The sequence below is a fragment of the Triticum urartu genome, chromosome 6 (assembly GCF_003073215.2).
Source record: "Triticum urartu cultivar G1812 chromosome 6, Tu2.1, whole genome shotgun sequence".
In the NCBI taxonomy this organism is placed as follows: domain Eukaryota; kingdom Viridiplantae; phylum Streptophyta; class Magnoliopsida; order Poales; family Poaceae; genus Triticum; species Triticum urartu.
The window spans coordinates 546,122,634-546,141,700 of record NC_053027.1 but is presented as its reverse complement, the minus strand read 5'-3'; the positions used below and the strand labels follow the sequence as shown (position 1 = coordinate 546,141,700).

At 44.8% G+C, this 19,067-nt stretch overlaps 1 protein-coding gene across 3 annotated transcripts; it reads right to left on the bottom strand.

Annotated features, from left to right (window-relative positions):
• Positions 1-4,001: 4,001 nt before the first annotated feature.
• On the bottom strand, positions 4,002-16,415 carry LOC125515130. Of its 3 annotated transcripts, XM_048680566.1 has the most exons (8): positions 15,654-16,413; positions 6,554-6,712; positions 6,458-6,493; positions 6,251-6,334; positions 6,107-6,171; positions 5,578-6,029; positions 4,835-5,111; positions 4,002-4,746 (listed from the first exon to the last, which is right to left on the bottom strand). In XM_048680566.1, the coding sequence occupies exons 1-6, from the start codon at positions 15,681-15,683 to the stop codon at positions 5,873-5,875; spliced, it is 531 nt and encodes a 176-aa protein (XP_048536523.1). In that variant the 5' UTR covers positions 15,684-16,413; the 3' UTR covers positions 4,002-4,746; positions 4,835-5,111; positions 5,578-5,872. The 3 variants fall into 3 exon arrangements, with proteins under 3 accessions (XP_048536523.1, XP_048536521.1, XP_048536522.1); XM_048680564.1 differs by having other exon boundaries at positions 6,458-6,712; positions 15,654-16,415; XM_048680565.1 differs by lacking the exons at positions 4,002-4,746; positions 4,835-5,111 and having other exon boundaries at positions 5,130-6,029; positions 6,458-6,712; positions 15,654-16,415.
• Positions 16,416-19,067: the final 2,652 nt, after the last annotated feature.

The following is a 19,067-nucleotide window of genomic DNA, read 5'->3' as shown; positions in this document are numbered from 1 at the left end:
CATTGTGGAGGTCTTTCACCCGGAGTGGTTAGCTAACCCAGTGCTTGTACTAAAAAAGAATGGCACCTGGCATATGTGTGTGGCTGATCCTTTTGCTCTCCCTCGTATTGATCAGATCATTGATGCTACTGCGGGTTGCGCACATTTGAGTTTCTTGGATGCTTATTCCGGTTATCATCAGATTAAGATGGCGATCAAAGATCAGGAGAAGACAACTTTTATTACTCCCTTTGGAGCTTTCTGCTATGTGTCTATGCCTTTCGGGCTTAAGAGTGCCCAGGCGACTTACCAGCGGTGTGTGCAGAATTGTCTTCACGATCAGATTGGGCGTAATGTTCATTCTTATGTGGATGACATAGTGGTGAAATCCAGGAAAGAGGAAACCTTGATCATAGATCTGAAAGAGACTTTTGATAATCTCCGGGTCTACAAGATGATGCTTAACCCGGCCAAGTGTGTTTTTGGAGTCCCAACCGGCAAGCTTTTGGGTTTTTTGGTGTCCAACCGAGGCATTGAAGCTAACCCGGAGAAAATCAAGGCAATTACATCCCTAGCCAAACCAACATGCATCAATGATGTCCAGCGGCTGGCGGGTCGAGTTGCTGCTTTGAGCCGGTTCATAAGCCGGTTAAGGGAAAAGGCAATGCCTCTGTATCAGATGATGAAGAAAACAGATGCTTTTGTTTGGAGCGATGCTGCGAACGCGGCTTTTGAGGATCTGAAGACACAGCTTGCTGAGCCGCCAGTACTGGCTGCTCCAATTGAGAAAGAGCCGCTATTGTTATACGTGGCTGCCAACTCATGAGCTGTTAGTGTGGCTATTGTGGTAGAGCACAAAGAGGCTGGCAAAGAGCATCCGGTTCAATGGCCGGTTTATTACGTCAGTGAAGTGCTAATTGAATCTAAGCAACGATATCCACATTGGCAGAAGCTTGTATATGGGGTGTTCATGGCAAGCCGGAAGCTTAAGCATTACTTTCAGGGACATCCAATCACTGTGGTTAGCTCTGCTCCTTTGGGAGACATTATAAAACAGAGAAGCCACTGGGCAAGTCGCCAAGTGGACAATTGAGCTTGGGTCTCATGGGTTGAAGTATGTTCCACATACTGCAATTAAATCTCAAGCCCTGGTTGACTTCATCAATGACTAGATAGAGATGCAGATGCCAGAAGAGAAACCAGACAACACGTATTGGACTATTCATTTTGATGGGTCTAGGCAGTTGGAAGGCTCGGGGGCTGGAGTCGTGCTAACTTCCCCACGAGGTGACAAATTTTGTTATGTGTTACGGTTGATGTTTCCTTGCACTAACAATGCAGCAGAGTATGAAGCCTTGCTCCATGGTCTTCGAGTGGCAAAAGAGATGAGCTTGAGCCGGGTCAGATGTCTTGGCGACTCGGATCTAGTGGCTCAACAGGTATCTGGCAAATGGGATTCCAAGGACCCTCTCATGGCGGCTTATCGCCGAGAGGTTGATGCCGTTGCAGGACATTTTAAAGGTTATCAGGTGGAGCACATTGACCGTCGAAAGAACGAAGCAGCTGATGCTTTAAGCCGGTTGGGGTCTCAGCGTAAGCTGGTGCCACCTAACACCTTTTTGGATGTTTTGCATAACCCCTCTGTCAAGTTGCCCACAGAAGAAGATTTAGCTGTTCCTGACCCGGAGGCACAGTTGGTAGCGGCTCTTCATGTCATCCCAGATTGGACGGTGTCGTTCTTGGCTTACATGACCCGGGGAGAGTTGCCAGCGGATGAGACCCTGGCTCGACAGATAACCCGGCGATCTAAGTCCATGACGATTTCAGATGGAGAGTTATATCATCGCAGTGTTTCCGGAGCGTTTCAGCGGTGTGTTTCCCCCGAAGAAGGTCAAGAAATCCTTCGTGAGATCCATGAAGGCGATTGTGGTCATCACGCCGGGTCAAAATCTTTAGTGGCCAAGGCATTTCGTCACGGTTTATACTGGTTTACCGCTCATGTTGATGCAGAAGATCTAGTCAGTAGATGTGATGGATATCAAAAATTTGCACGACGAGCGCATGTGCCCGCTCAAGAGCTCCGGATGATTCGAATCACTTGGCCGTTTGCGGTTTGGGGGCTTGACATGGTGGGACCTTTCAAAAGGTCTAAGGATAAAAAGACACATCTCCTGGTGGCAGTTGATAAATTCACCAAGTGGGTTGAGGCGGAGCCTGTGAGTAAATGTGACGCAGCCACGACGGTTCAGTTCATGAAAAAAGTGATTTTCCGTTTCAGTTTTCCACACAGTATTATCACTGACAATGGCACTAATCTACTGACTAGAGTTTTGTCAACGAGAACACATCCAGCTTGATGTTTCTTCTGTAGCTCATCCTCAATCCAATGGTCAAGCTGAGAGAGCCAATCAGAAAATTTTGAAAGGGCTCAAACCCCGGCTTATGGTTCCTTTACAGCGAACGTCGGGTTGTTGGGTAGAGGAATTACCCTCGGTGTTATGGAGTATCAACACTATGCCCAATAGGTCTACGGGTTACACACCTTTCTTCATGGTTTATGGAGCAGAAGCAGTATTGCCTAGTGACATCCGTCATGACTCGCCCCGTGTGGCGGCTTATGTTGAAGCTAATAATGAACAAGCCAGACATGATGCACTTGACTTGTTGGATGAAGAAAGAGACTTAGCAGCAGCCCGATCAGCAATTTATCAACAAGACCTGTGTCGTTATCACAGCCGCCGGGTTAAGTCCTGGACTTTTCAGGAAGGCGACTTGGTGCTTCGGCTCATCCAGGATCTGTCAGATGCACACAAGTTATCCCCGCCTTGGGGAGGACCTTTTGTGGCCAGTAAAAACTTAATCAACGGGTCATATTACCTCATTGACATTCGAGAGCACAAAGACTCACGTAAGTCGGAGGAAGAGACCCGCCGGTCGTGGAACATTGCTCAACTTCGGACATACTACACCTGAGCCACCGGCTCTCATCATGTACATATGTTCACATTGTATATACCTTGATAAGCAATAAAGTAAGACCATCGATCTCATTTCTTTTCAAAGACTATGTTTTTTCTCATTTTTCAAAAGACTATTAAGGAGCTGATCATATTTGAATCAAGTCTAACCTTTTTTGCTCCGGCTTATGATCGTATCCGAATCTAGCTGCAAATCTCATGGTCACTTGGGGGCTTCTTGTTCAAACATAGGTCATATTCGAACCAAAGAGAACATAGCTGTCGCAACCCTCTTGATCGGCTCAAGGCCAAAACTCACTTGGGGGCTTCTTGATCGTATTCGAATCATAGCTTAACCCCTTTTGAGTCCGACTTGGATCGTATTCGAATCAGGGTCGTTAAAAACCTCTCAAGGTCATTTGAGGGCTTCCTGTTCAAACATAGGTCGTATTCAAACCAAAGAGAACATAGTTGTCGGTACCCTCTTGATCGGCGCAATGCCAAAGCCACTGGGGGCTATACGGTCGTATTCGAACCTTAGCTTAACCCCTTTGGTTCGGTTTACTGATCGTATTCGAATCAGAAACCCCACCTTTTTGAGTACAGGATTAAATTATTTTTATCTATTGTTTGCTTTTTTTGTTTCAATGTTACAAACAATTAGCCTGGTCCTCTTCACCGGCTCGACTATTTGACAGCATAACCGCCCGGGTCATTCACACCGGCGGCTTACGGATCAAAAGGTACATCCTACCAAGGTATAGTAATCATTGAGTATTCAAAAAAGCATAAAGGTTGAGTTATCAAATTCATCACCCGGGTTATTTAAACCGGCGATCTAAAGATCAAAAGGGACAAGGTATGGTTATCACTTATGCGCACTTACCTCCTGCGTTAACTAAAGAGTTGGTTTTAAAGCCCTTATCCTTTATTTATATTTGTCTCTGGTTCTTATTGAGGTAAATATATTGGCTATAAGTTAGGTGTTTAAACCCATTTGATTTTAAACCGCCAAGCCAGTCTTTTCTTTACAGGAACAGAGTTCAAGCATTGCAGAGACAAACATTAAACGATGCATGCATTGGCATCTGGAAATACAGATTCACATAGAAGTATTTTATGCGCGATGGCATAAGCAAACATGCGGTGTTTTAGCAACTAAGTTATTACAAGGCTTTATAAGCCCATGAATATGATCATTGTCCCTCCCTCGCCGGTTCACCACCTTCTGTTTGCTGGAAGTTGGGTTTTGACCAGTCAAAGCCATTCACGGCGATGAATTCGGCTTCGTCATTGATCAGGCCGACCGGGTCAACCTCCGGAGCAAATGTATCTTCTCTCACTGGTGGGATCAAGTCTGTTACTTTGTATGAGGGAGTGGCCATCTTATTCTCACTATCAAAAACCGGCTGGTACTTATCAACATTGGTGTCATCACCAAGGCTAGTCGCCTGAGGCCGGACTCCGCGTACACAAGCCATGAAGTCATCCTGATCAAAGGGAGACCCGTCCTCTTTCACGGTGGGATAGCCTCTTGCTATGTTTGCCGGGTCTAGATCTGGCACCCAAGCCTTGGAGCGGCTTAGGGCAGTCAAGGCTCCGGCTCACGCACAGGAGCGTTTTACTTCTCGGAACCTGGCAGGAAGGATGGACAGCTTTTTCAGGACGTCGCTGAGCCGGTTGGGTCCTTGGTTAGCAGGAGAGATGGTGGCCAGAGCCCGTTGTGCGCCGATATACAATTGTTCAACTAAAGTATATACTCCCTTCAGTTTAATCAACGGGACTTGGCTCAGATTCTTGCTTCGAGGACCTGCATAAATTTTTACACGCAAAGTCAGTTAACGGCTTATACTCCGGTTTGGCAAAAAATACAGAAATGATCAACTCAGACAACTTACCAAAGATAGCAGCTACCATCTGAGACACCCTCCCCTTTAACCCGTTTAGCTCTGTTGAAATCTCTTTCAAAGCTGTTTCGGCTGTCTCAGCTCATTGGGTCAGAAGTGTCTTTTCCTTTTCCCAAGTTTTCTCCTTGGCAGCAAAGCTGGTCTTCAAATTTTCCGTTGTAGAGAGGCTTATTTGCAGTTTGGAGTTAGAAGATTTGATTTATGTCTCCTGACTTGCTAGCCGGGTCTTTGCGTCAGTCAATTGAGAGTTCAACTCAGACAAGGCATTCTGTAAAACATTCAGATGAGCCAGGACTTGGTTTAAAATTCAAATTCAAGATTCAAGTCTCAAACACTTTACAAACAAACCACTTGTAAAGTACTTGACACTTGGGGGCTAATGTATGCCAAGTCAGATTTCTACGACTCTACAGAAATATTTAAAGTCCCAAGTACCTTACAAAGTAACAGCACTTGGCACTTGGGGCCTAATGTATGCAGTTCAGCAAGTTTGTCAATGTTAAACCGGAGCATTAAGTACTTTGAAGACGGTCTTCACAATAATTTTGAAGTACCGATTCACTTATGATCAAAGTGAACCGGTTCTTGGGGACTACAGGTGAAGTTTTGTTTTTATCATTGATTCAGAGGTAAAAGCTTCGGCCTATATTTTACAGTCCACAGGTTATTCTGTTTCTCTCATAATCTGAAGACTTGGGGGCTGAAGGAATACTAGTAAACCGGAAAAAATGTACCTCATACTTCAACTGAAGCTGCTTGACCATGTCGATCTCAGACTCGCGACTGGAGTGTACATGACTGAGATAGCCGGATAAAATGTCACTGGCATTGAGACGGTCATAGTTGGCAACGTCAAAGCGAACCTTCTGCCTCTCCAATGCCTCTTGCTTCCCTGTGCACCGAGCTAGAACCGTTGGGTTTCCCGGCTCAACAAAGTGGCTCCCAGTAATTTGAACATCTTGAGCAGGTGGAGACGGCGGGTCGGTTGAGCTTGATGGTCCAGCTGTAGAAGGATTCACAGTGGCTTCGTCAAAAGACGGCTCCGGAGGATTTTGCTTCATTGTCAATAGGCGGATCTTCTGGAGCGTCAGTTAATGGAGAAGGCGGCCTAGCCGGGTCAGATGCCAGTACTGGCGGGTCTTCCGCCGATTTTGCTTCCTTCGCCTTTTTTGATTTAGCTTGGCCGCTAAGAAAAAATGTTGCAGGAATGTCAGTATAAAGATAAAATTAAACAACCCAAAAGAAAGGAGGATTACTGATTACCCGGGAGCAGTCTTGAAAGCCGGGAATTGGGTTTGTGAAGAGTCACCAGAGGAATGAGACACCTCCTGAAAGAATAAAAAAGAGTTCACAGAAATACAAGGAGAAGGATCCGTTAAGAAGAGTTAAAGACAGAGATAAGTAAACCTCATTCGGACGTTTCTGAGGAGTTTGTTGAAGGACGATAGCCGGTTCATCTTCAAACCCAGCTTCACGGCGGCTTTCATGTTGCTGCTTTTTCAAATGAAAGTTGGGATCCAAGTGAGCTAAAGGGTTAGAAAACCTTACTTTACGGATCACTCGTCGAACTTTGTGTTTTGGTAAGGGCTCTGATTCAGAGGAAATAATAGTTACCTCAGCTTCCCCGACCTGACTGGCCCCAGTGTCATCCTGGTAAGGATCAGTGTCAATAAGATTGTTAAAAAATTGGCCAAGGGAATCAAGGGCTACCTCCGAGTTAGATGTGTCATCAAGTTTGATCAAATCTTCAGCAGTGGTCTTCTTTTTCTTCTTCAATCTCCGGGTCGTTTTCTTGGCATTCATGGCGGCGATTTTCGCCTTGTTGGCAGCTTCGTGGTCATATTTCACTTTCCAAAAGTCAGAATTGGCCTACAAAGACAAGAGGAAGGATCAGTGCTAAACAATACGGCTGGGCAAAATACACAGGAAAAAAGATCAGAATATCCTTATTTCTGGCACCGGGTTAAGTTTACAGAAGGGATTTAACCCAACAATACTTTAGTCTTCATATTTCCCATTCACCAAAAGGTTTGACATTGAGACAATGTCTTCTTCGGTTAATTGAACCGGGCTATGACGAAGAGAGTCGTCCGGGCCTCCACCATATTCATACATCAATTTTGACCGGCGGCTTAATGGAATAACCCGCCATGAGATCAAGCAGTGGGTCAGATCAACTCCGGTTAAACCGTTCCCCAACAAAGCGTTGATTCTTCTGATGGATGGAAGCAGCCTCTTGTGTTCAGCAACAGTAATTTTATCTGGAAGTGTGAACTTGGAGTCAAGACGATCGGGGCGGTAACCCGGCAGTGGCTTCTCGTTGGCTGGTGAGATGTCCTGACAGTAAAACCAAGTTTGGTTCCAGTCCTTTGGGTGACTTGGTAAAACTATGAGAGGGAAGACAGCACCCTGCCGGCGCTGAATTGAGATGCCTCCAAGCTCTAAGATAAGGCCGTTGGTGCACTCGTTCTGCCAGTTCAGATAGAAGTATTATCTAAACAGTTCTACAGTCGGCTCTTGTTGAAGATATACCTCACAGAGCACTTGGAAGTTACAAATATTAGATATGGAATTGGGCCCAATGTCACACCCTGATTTTCATGCCACAACACTTAAGCTAACAATCATGATAAAATGTGGTTTGACAAAAACTTTTGAGTGTTTTGGACCTTGCCTTGTTTGGATTTTGTCTGTTGTTTGCAAGTGCTCTAAAAATCAAATAAATCCTCCAACTCCTATACTTCATCTCCTTGCTCCAAACTCTTGAACCAATGATCATGCCATGTGTATAGGACATAAAAATAATTTCTTGCAAAAATAATTTGGCCAAATAGTATTTTCTAAAATTAGTTTTCCAAAACCCCTGAATTGAGGTTTGCACTGGAAGTACTTGATTTGGGGTGTGAAAAATCTTTCAAAAGGTATATTTGAATCCTATTAGATATAGGACTCCCATAAACGACAAAAATATAATTTTAAAAGTTATTTTCCTATTTTATTTAAAAGCTTTTTCTTAAGGCCAAAAATGGTCTTTAATAGGGAAAATTATTTTATTTGTTTCAAAAATATTTGACAAAAATCAGGGAAACTCAATGGACATATATTGTTCATATATAAGAGTTTCAACACATGGTCATGTTCAAAATATTGGTCAAATCCCTCAAAAACCATTTCTGCCCATTTCAAGGATTTGAAATATTTCTACAGGAAATATTCCCCAACAATTCCAAGAAAATTCTAGCATGTCACATATGACATGTTTGATGATCTTGCCAAGTATCATGTCATCGAGAATAGTATAACCCCATGAAATCTCCTCAAAACCATTTCTATCCATTTTGAAGTTTGAGCAACTTTACATTGCCAAACATGTCCAAATGTTATAAAATCTTGTGAACATGCTCAAATGGTCTAATTATTCATCTAGACCAAATGGCACAAGTTGGAGAGAATGTTATCTTGCTCAAAGTACCCCAAAACCCTTCCTGTTCAGAACCAAATTTGAACAACTCTACATTGGAAACTTTCTCCTTTTAATCTCAACTTTTGTGGACATGTTCATAACCTCAAATGATGACACTACACCAAGTGGTGCATCAAGGAGAATAGATTTGCATGACTTAATCTTGGTAAAGCCATTTCTGTTGATTTCTAAGGTTTACCAAAGTTACATTGGCTACTTTGCCCAAATGAGCTCAAACTTGGTGGAACATCCTACTTCTATGTGCCATTTCATCCTGTTAATTCTCATGGCAAGTGGAATTAATTTTCTCGCCCAAACAAGCATCAAATACCTTCTGCCATTTTACTAAAACCCCTGTTTTGACCTCTTCCACTCTTCTCCATGGCCTCCACTTTTTACCACAGCCCCTCCTAGACCTCTTCTACCTCTAGTAGCAATGGCTGCATCTCAGATCAATAATTGAGGGGTGAAACCACCTCTTTTACCTCTCTGGACAGCCCTTGCACCCCTCTTCCTCACCTCCCTCCTCACTCCAGTGGCCACCCAAGGCATCCAAGGCTTTCCCCACATTCTTTACTCCTCCCTAGAGCTACCAGACATGCTTGGCCGTGCCCAATTTGCCAAAAAAATGGCATGCCGGCCATTTGCACGCTCTGGAGCGCGCTATAGTGTGCTCCCGCACTGTAGCCGCCCCCTGCCAACCACCTCTGGCCACCTCGGCTCTCCCCCTCACGCCAGCCGATGCTCCTCGATGTCCGCAGCACGCTACACCTCTGTCCCCCTCCTCCTTCTCCCTCCTGCTGCCCTTGCTCGCACGCGCGCTGGCCGCCCGAGAGCTCCAATGAGCGGCCTCACACGCTCGGCGTCTCTGACCCCTCCCCGCTCCCTCTCTTCTTCCCCTGGGCGTAGTCGACCCCCACGAACACCCTAGACTCGGCGCAGCACCCTCCTGAGGCCCGTAGCGAGCCCACGGTGGATCGCCGCTCGCCTATATAAGGCATTCCCGAGCCCTCCTCTCGCCACCACTCGTTCCCTCCCACTCCAAATAGCCCCATTGGGCCTCCCGTTCACTCCCAGAGCCGCCCAAGCTCGAGATCGAGCTCGAGCTCCGCCGCTTCGGGTCGCCGTCGATCTCGTGGTACAGGCCTCCTTTGCCCCCCCCCTCTCTCTTGATCTGGAACCGCCTCACCTCTCTTACCATTTCCCCTCTGTCTCCCCTCTCTATTGCAGCCAGAATCGACCGGGGCAAGCACCTCCCGAAGCCTTTCCGCCAACTTCCTCGTCGCCGGGGAACCCCTGCACTCCGGCGACCGCCTCCACCTCCACCCGAACGGCGACTCCACCCTGAGCAAGCCGGTGTGCTCGGATCGCCTCGCCGTTTACCACAGCGACGCCGGTGAGCTCGCCCCCCCTCTCTGGCCCGAGGTTGAAGACGACGGCCATGGGGCCCGTCGGTCAGCCTCACACACTGATGGGTGGGCCCCACCCGTCAGGTTTAAACACGCACGCGCGCACACCGGTTTGCTGCATCGGCTGGAGGCGTATTTCCCCTGGGCCTGCTGCACTATGGCCGAATAGGCCCAATTGCACAGTGGCCTTTTTCTTTTTCTTTTTCTGTAAACTAGTAAAATCCACAAATAATTCAAATCATATCCAAATTTGATGATTCAAATTTCTAGGGGATCCAAAAATCATGATCTATCACATGGTGCTAATTGCACATTTTTCCAAAAACTTTCTCCTCAGAAATATTTATCAAAATCCCATTTTCCATTTCTATGTGAACTTTAAATAAATCACAGAGAGCTCAAATTTGATCCAAATGCCATGATTCAAATTCCTAGATCTTTCTAAGTTCATAACTTAGTTTATGAACATTTTTCTTAATACTTTCTGTACCACCAAAATAATGGGCCATTTCTTCATATTTGTCAACTTTGTAAATTCATAGGAAAATCATTTGAACTCCAAATCCAGTGAAACCAACTCCTAGATGCATCTAAAATCATGTTTTGTTAAATGGGTGCCTTTGCTCATTTTTCAAAAATATGTTTCTCTACACTTCTTGCAAATCCATAAACCCCTTGATTCCATCATATCGAAATGTTTAGAAATATCCATTGATCCACTTCCAATGAAATCACTCTGGTCATTCCTCATATGACCAGAGGTATCCTAGAAAAGTCAACTTCATATTTTTAGAGCACTTTTATTTTTGCCTTGTTGTGTTGCTTATTATGATTATTTCCGACGTTAGTTGACGAAGTAGACGGAGTACTTGGAGAAGGACCAGACGACTTGAAGACTCTGATGAACCACACAAGCAGCCCTTTGACCATGATGAACCATTTTACATCATGATGGCATTTTCGTTGCTTCACTGAGTGCATGATATACCTTGAATGGCAACCTTGCTAGGCTTGCCTCCGTTGCATACTCCATTGATACTCGCATTGTTCATGACTCTACCCTTGCTTAGAGTTGTGTTGGTGGGTTGTACAAATGTGCTATAGTAAATGGCTACGCAAAGTGGGTCAGGGTTATCCATGGAAAGAAACAAGTGTGGTTTGACATACTTGCAAACAGCCCAGTGGGTGCCACTAATGCCCCTGGGAGATGATGATGAACTAGGTCACTACTTGGTGGAGAGGTAGTGTATCGAGGCTCGATAAAAGTGTTGTTTACAGAGACAGATTAGATTTAAGATTTGTCGACTGTCCCAACCTTACATGCGCAACCACTCTACCCTTGTATGGGAAAGGGCATTATTGATTACCTAGGCCGATACTAGCTTGGAGCCCACATTACTAGTGACGGGAGAGTTGTTGGTGCGCTCTCTCGGGACGGGGTCATGCCAGGTAGGGCGGCCATGACTGTCTTCACAGGGTACCGGACACACCGTTGGTACCCCGTGCTTGTGGTATGTGATGAAAATGGGAGCGAGGCTCCACAATTTTAAGATGTGAAATGTTGGGCACGGGGGTTACTGCCAATCGAGTGGACTCTATGTTAGTGTCGTCTAGGGAAAGATAGTGATCGGGTGCTTACCCCGGGTACTTGAGGTACCGCGGGTCGTGGATGACACGGAAGTTCCCCGGATCTTGTGGGTAAAGTGTGCAACCTCTGCAGAGTGTAAAACTATTCGAATAGCCGTGTCCACGGTCAAGGACAATTGGGTGGTGCTGCTTAGACTACGTCCATATGTTTCTGACAAACAACACGGTTTGGTAAAAATATTGACGTGACTCGTGAGGAAGTCACGATGAGCTTGAGCATGAGTTGTTCATAACTCTCTCTCGATGTTGATGTCTGTAACCTCCTGATACTTGTTGCAGACGCATTCATATTCTTGATAAATGTTGATCATACTTGCATGAGAAAAACTAGCTTTCCGCAAGAATGCCAAATTAGTAGTAGTGCCTTGCATAATCATTCTGTTATCACCCTTGGGTTGCTTGCAAGTACATTCAAAGTACTCATTGGCTTGCCACTGGTTATTTTATTGGCCAGGCATGAAAGAACATGATATGAAGAAGAATACTTCGGTGACGAACATGCGAGCTAGGACGCTTCCCAGTCAGAATGCCTGTAGGGTTAAGGCAGATGGCATGGGTCCAAGTTATCGACGAAGATTTCCGCTGCAAAGTTATACTCAAGACTGGACCATAATGGTCATAATTTATGTAAGACGGTATGTATGGATGTAAGACTCTTGTTATTTTTCAGCTTCTGTGTGTTCAGTGAGCATTCATCTCTGGGATCACTGTACACGTGCATTCGGTGATCACGACTTATGAGTCGGGGTCCCCACACCCAATGTCCTGAGGATGGAGTTTGAAAAAGTGAAGGACCTCGCTGAAGAACGTTGAACCAGGCGGTGAGAAGCCATGGTTCATGTGGTCAGTAAAGACAATCACCTCGCCGTCTTTTGGATTGGGTTGTTCTTCTTCCGGGTTAGGAGCACGATAAGGCATGACGGTTTTTGAGGGCAGAAACCCAATGAGGAAGAACTCTTTTAAACGATCCTCAGTTATGGTTGAGGGGACCCAGTTACAGATGGTGGGCGTCTTTGACGGCATGATGTGCAAGGAACTGAAAAAGAAAAAACAACATGCCGGTTCAGTTTACGGCAAGATTAACAGTTAAAGGATGAAGATGTAAAACAAGTAACGGCGGCTTAACTAAGGGCTAATGACATATAAGGAAAAGAAAGCCGGAGCGGTAAGCCGCCATGACTACAGATTCTTTTAGAAAGCGAATCCAGCTAAGTCTTGGCGTAAACAAGTTTCACCAAGCTATCATTATTATTTTGGATCAAATGGTTGTCCCAAAAAGAAAATATTCTAGACCTAAAAATCCAGTATAGATGAGTTCGTCAGCTATAATGAAGCATCTATACAGGAAAAAGGGATCTAGTGATATCAAAAATGGACGCAAAACAACTACCGCGCGAGTTATATTTCTTTTTTTGATCAGAAGAAGTTGCGGAAGAAGAACTACAAGAAGATCTGTGATGAACAACCGAAGAACACTGATGAACTCGCAACCCTAATACAGATCTAGATGCGTGAGAAAGAAGGAACTTACGAGATGCAGATCTACTGCGAAGAGTTGCCGCGTCTCTCTGGATGAACTCAGGTTGGTGCAGAGGCCGACGTTGAGGGCAACGGTGAGTGCTACGGCGGCGGCGGAGCTCGAGAAGCAGGGAGGCAGCGACAGGAAGAAGACAGAGAGAGAGAAGAATGAGGAAGGCCGGGGCAAGCTTATTTATAAGGATAAGATGCGAACAGACGGGCGCGAAAATCAAGGGAGAACCAAATAATGGTTATCCAGCTATATAGACGCCTCGATTCTCGGGAAGCATTAAAGATAAAAGGTCCGTTGGAAGATGACGTCATGAAAGTTTTTTGTGTTTTCAAAAGATGACGTCACGGCGGGTTACAGAGTTTTTCAGACAAAAGAAGATGGATTGCATCTAAGTATTGAAGATTGACAAGGAACAAAGTTCAAAATCAACCTGGGGCCTAATGTTGGGGATATAGCTACCAGGTATGACCCGCCCAGGAGGGGCCAGATCAACTCCAATGGCGGGTTACGCAAAGAAGCCCAGTAATATTCAAGGTGATAGTGTATTAAGAATTGTAAAAGGCATAAGCCCAAAGGCGGCTTAAGGCCCAACATTGTAAACTGACTTATGTAAAGAAAGGCTTATAGAGAAAGGCATGTAAAAGAAGTCACCGAGCCGGACACGTTTTATGAGCCGGCCGAGACTCTGTAGGCTGCCAGGTGTCAACCCGTGTATATAAGGGGACGACCCGGCGGCGGCTTAGGGCAAGAAACAACCAGATCGATAACCAAGCCGGCGAGTTGAGCCCCTTGGAGATCGAAACCTCAGCAATACCAATCCCAACTAGACGTAGGCTTTTACCTTCATCGTAAGGGGCCGAACTGGTATAAAAACTCTCTCGTGTCCTTTGTCCCGATTAACCCCTTTAAGCTTCCTAATGCGATGACCCTATGACTAAGTCCTTGCTCTAGGACATCTGTCGTGTCAACTCCACGACACATCCCGTTTACTATTTTGCAATCTTTATTTTTCAATCTATACAACAAAATACCAAAAATATTTATCTTATTATCTCTATCAGATCTCACTTTCGCAAGTGACCGTGAAAGGATTGACGACACCTTTATCGCGTTGGTTGTGAGGTTCTTGATTGTTTGTGTAGGTACTAGGTGACTTGTGCGTTGTCTCCTACTGGATTGATACATTGGTTCTAAAAACTGAGGGAAATACTTACGCTACTTTGATGCATCACCCTTTCCTCTTCAAGGGAAAACCAATGCATGCTCAAGAGGTAGCAAGCGCCGTGAGCGCCTCCTCGTCGTCCGAGTCCATCTTCGAGCAAACAAATCGAGAACACCTGGCGGGCGTGGTGGGCGTAGAACCACCGGTGTACCGCCCTATGGAGCCGGAGCGCCGGAAAACTCGCCTAGATGGTGGTGGAGAGGTTGCCGCGGTGAAACCTTCTCTCTTTTCTAGCGGGAATAGCCTATCTAGCGGTGCTGGGCAGTGGGTGGCGCCGGGATCGGCACGATGGTGGCCGAGCCCGCGGGGTGGGGGACGAATCTGGACGATTGCCTTGACTTTTCGCCTGACAGTGTGTACCACGCGTATTTTCCCGTTCCGCCGGAGCCCCCGAGCGCCCCCCGGCGCACTGGGTTCGGCTTGCGATCGTCGGGCCCAAAAACGGGCCGAGCCGGCGGATTTCGGCGTCTTGGGGGTTCGACTGGGGCCTTTTTTGGCGTCGGCGCTAAAAAAGTCGCCCTGTGGGGCCTATTGGGAACGCGGCTGGAGATGCTCTTAGAGATTCACTCTCAAGTAAATTTCAATTTGCACAAACATACCTGACAATGCAACTCAAAATCCTTTAGGGAGTCAAAAACATTCTTCAGGTTTCCATAGTTACTACCACGTGAAGCCAACTTTTGGATCTGTCTTTCCTGAAGGTTCATGTCAGTCAGGCGGGTACATTTCACTCATTAAACACAAATATTTGTGCACACTTTAGATTAATCAAACATACAGCTTTAGGGCCGCAAGCTAATTTGCCAAGGTAAGCCTAATCTCCTACAAGGCTGCAACCTCCCACACATTGACGTCCTCCTCGACAACTCATGCCATGAATTTACCAACACCATTCAGTAGTTCATTGCTGAATACAAAGAAGGGAGACTAAATCTCACCACCTGAACAATACATTTATTTACCTCTATTTTTCACACTGAGCAGCAGTTGCACAAACTCTTTCTCCTTCCTAATCGACTCCCCGTCTCCACCGCCACCGCCTTGTCCTTCCATCTAACAACCTGAACCAAGAACCTCCGGTAGGCCATCTGGTTTGTATTTTTTCATTCACTAGCAAATCTAATTTTTTGTTCTACCTCGTCATTTGCAATGCTTGATGGAGTTTTTTTGTCTATATCATCTTTGAAACTACACTACAACAAATTATCCTTCCAACTCCACACAATCAACCTGCTCCGGATAACTTAGACAATTGTGCCATGATTTATGTAGATTGATTGTATTTTCTAATCACATTGTCCCTTTTAGTCCATTCCTGAATTTAGTTGCCACACAAATTTATATATTTCTTATGAGTTCAGGAGGGGAGAGGTAGAGATATATTATCCTCAAAACTCTGAGCAAAGCTGCAGCACAACATATTAGCAAGAGTAGCAAAGTAGCCGCAGCAGTATGGCGTGGCAAAGAGTACGGAAGTAGGAGCGTCATGTAGAAAACAGTAGGGAAGCAACAACATTACGCGGTAGCAGGATGCGCACCTTGTCCATATTCGCGCGTGAGGCGAGCATTCGGCAGGAGTGAGAGCAGCCTCCTCCCCACGGGCCGAATTGGCGGAGGGAGGCGGGCGGGCGCAGATCTCGCGGCCCGGTGGCTCATCTTGTCCTGCGCGCTGGCCTTGGCCTCGTCATCCACCGCCGCCGCCTCGTCGTGCTCGTCGCCCTTGGGGAAGGCGAGCGGGGAGTTCGGGCTGGCGATGCCCTTGCTCCATTCGTCATCAGCCACAGGCTTCTCGGCCGGCGGCTCCACCGGGGCCTTGCTTGGCCGGTGCAGGCCCTAGGAGGGGATCTCCGGCCGCGCCTGCTGCCGCTGGTGGCGGCTGCGGCAGTTGCTGACCTGCATGATGGACGGCAGATCCACGAGAATGGCGACCACCTTTAGCCTGCACACGCCAAACTCCTACTCCCGCGCGATCCACTCCCGGCTGTCGTAGATGTTTGGATCTCGTCGAGCGATCGAGGGATTGGGTGGAGTTGTGTAGGCGATGGCGAGAGCAGGGGAGGAGGCGGAGGATTGATTTGGTCGTTTTGGTTTAATAGAGGGTCTTTTGTAAAAATGAATCATTTCTCAAAAATTCACTTACAGAAGGACTGCGGGTTCAATTATGAAAAACTATATGGACTTTTCGGCAAACACACCATGACGGTGAACTCAACAGAGTCAATGTGTGCTTTATTAGTAGGTAAAGATATAGTCTTGGAGTACACTTTTGATGCTAATATTATGTTATATGGTGAATGAAGAGCTTGTTCATGATTGGCCTATCAGGGGTGCTAGATTCTATCAAGACCTTATATATTCATATAGGGTTTCATGATCTGAACACAACTATTGTCTTGTTGCAGTGCTTTTCATGTCTAGAGAATTTGTATATAGAGGTGATGATTTCACACACATTGAAAGCCCATAGATAATGTACTAGAATTAACCGTTCAACTGTCGCTCCTTCGACATACTCTATTTTAGACATTAACTGTTTTCAATCTTCATGTCTATTTAGGTAATAGGTTTTTAAGAAAAAGGTCTAATCAATCGATGGCAAAGGAAGCACAAGGATTTTTTCAGATCTCATGACATTCGTTTGAAGACAATAATGGTGGAAAGATATGCATCCAACCGTGCAAACACTAGATTTGTCACATTCTTCATGTTGAATGCGAGGGCACTATTGTCCATGAGGATTAAGTTTTTTGACAAGAAATTTCTCACATATGGACATGTTAAATAGCATAAAAAGAAGTTTCAGGTGGACCAAAGGGCTTCTGATCGTGCTCGGCTTCTATTTACAACAACTTGTCGTCATCATGGACCATTAGATCTTTTGTACCAGGATCTTGATTTAAAGGATCGGACCGATCTATTTTATTGTGACTGCCGAAAACTTTGGTTGAGTTATATGTTATTGCCCTGTTCATTCTAGGTTATGTGTAAACCTGATGAACAATTAAGCCTCATGCTTTTGTACCTTTTGTAAACTGGAGTTAGATATTGTTGCCTTTTTCAACTCGGTTTTGACCCATATTTTCTTTCATACTGGGCCAATGGCTTGTCATTTCTTTAATTAATACATGAATATTATAGGCAATCACAACATAGGGAAAGAACATCATTCTTGTGGGATCCTTGAGATCACTTTTCATTACAGAACCCATAAGTTTTTAGCGTCCGCCGGCACCCACATACTTATTTTCAGCTAGCACATCAAATGGGTTGAATTCTTAATAAGAAAAGTTGCATGGTACTAACAAATTTGGATTCTGACATTTGGGACCCATGAGGAAAACGTCTATCCAAGGCGGTGTCGACTCAACAGTAAACATTGAAAAATCTGGTTTTAAAATTACCGTAAATCCAAAACTCACCTGAAAACCATGAAACTTGGCATGGTATTGTGACATGTAGGGATGAAAACAGCGCGGAAATGGACGGAACTGGGTGCTACCATATTTGTTTTCGTATTTTTTTACAGAAACGGAAACGAATATAGAAACCCTGGAAACTAATATGGAATCAGATACTACCGGAAACAAACATGAAGCGAATACAGAGCGGACACGGAAACAAAACTGTGTGTTGATCGAAACTTAAAACCCCCTTGAATCATAGAGAAATACAGACAAAAAACAAACAAATTGATGGAATTCTTAACATGGCTACAAAATGATATGGCTGTGTTCATAACATAGGGTAGTATTGTAGTAGTACATGACAATTCCGTATAGAGTCTAGCTAAGTATATGTGTGGTAGTAAAAATTGGTACTCAAATGATACATTCTGCTTATTCTACTCATTGTGTCATTGTGTGTTGTTTTGTAGTTGGGCTACAAAGCATCCATGGGCCTATAGTAGAAACAGAAATTCCATATTAACAGAAACGGAAAGTTCCGTTTTCACGTGTGTTCCACCGGAAAACACCATTCCATTTTTGTTTCTATTTCCGCATAAAAAATTCCATTTCCATTTCCATTTTGCAAATTTCCATTTCCATTTTCATATTTCCTCTCCGTTTCCATTTTTCCTCTGGAAAAGCGGAAACTTTCCACTCCATTTTCATCCCTAGTGACATGGCACAAACATGTTGTCGTAAAAAAATAGTCCAATTTGGGACAAGTTTTGGTATGAACTTCTTACAAATCGGAGCTTCTCTCAAAAAGCCTCGTGGTTCTGAGAGGGAACTTGACACCTATGTGTGCGAAATGACATACGCTGTCTCTTCCCGCCTTGATTTATTTTACAGAGGCAACATGCAACTATAGGAGCATCATCCTAAAAATATGAAATTATTCAGGGTTTGTTTTGCCTTTGTATACATTATTTGAGTTTTCTAGGCATTTTGGAACATACTTTGGTGTGTGCAAATGTCATGTGTGTACTAGTCACCTATGTAATTGGATGTCAATTTGTTTATGGAATCAAGTCCTTATAAGTTATAAGTACATATGTTGTTATTATGTATGCAATGACATCGCACACAGACCATACTAGGAAACTCGTCGGTGATGATTTCGTCAATCGCTGACAATTGTATACCGGCAAGCATTTGTCCATACTAGGAAAAGAAGCCATCTTGAGATCTAAAATATCCAATCTCTTATTATAGAGAGTAATCAAAGTATTCATGCGATTGATACTACCATTAAGATGTTTGATAGGTTCATTATATTTTTGCAATTCAACCATATGTTTGTGCAAATCACCAAGTTTGTCCAACATTTGAACTCCCTCTAGCGTGAAATAAAAACCCTTCTTTTGAGGTGGAACCCCCAGAATTCCTTCTAAGATTTCATAGGCAACATTAACATCAAGCTCAATAAAATTCCCTTTGGCGGCAAACTCTAAGAGTTGTCTATGATGCAAAGCCAATCCTATGTAAAAACTACGAAGCAAAATCTTT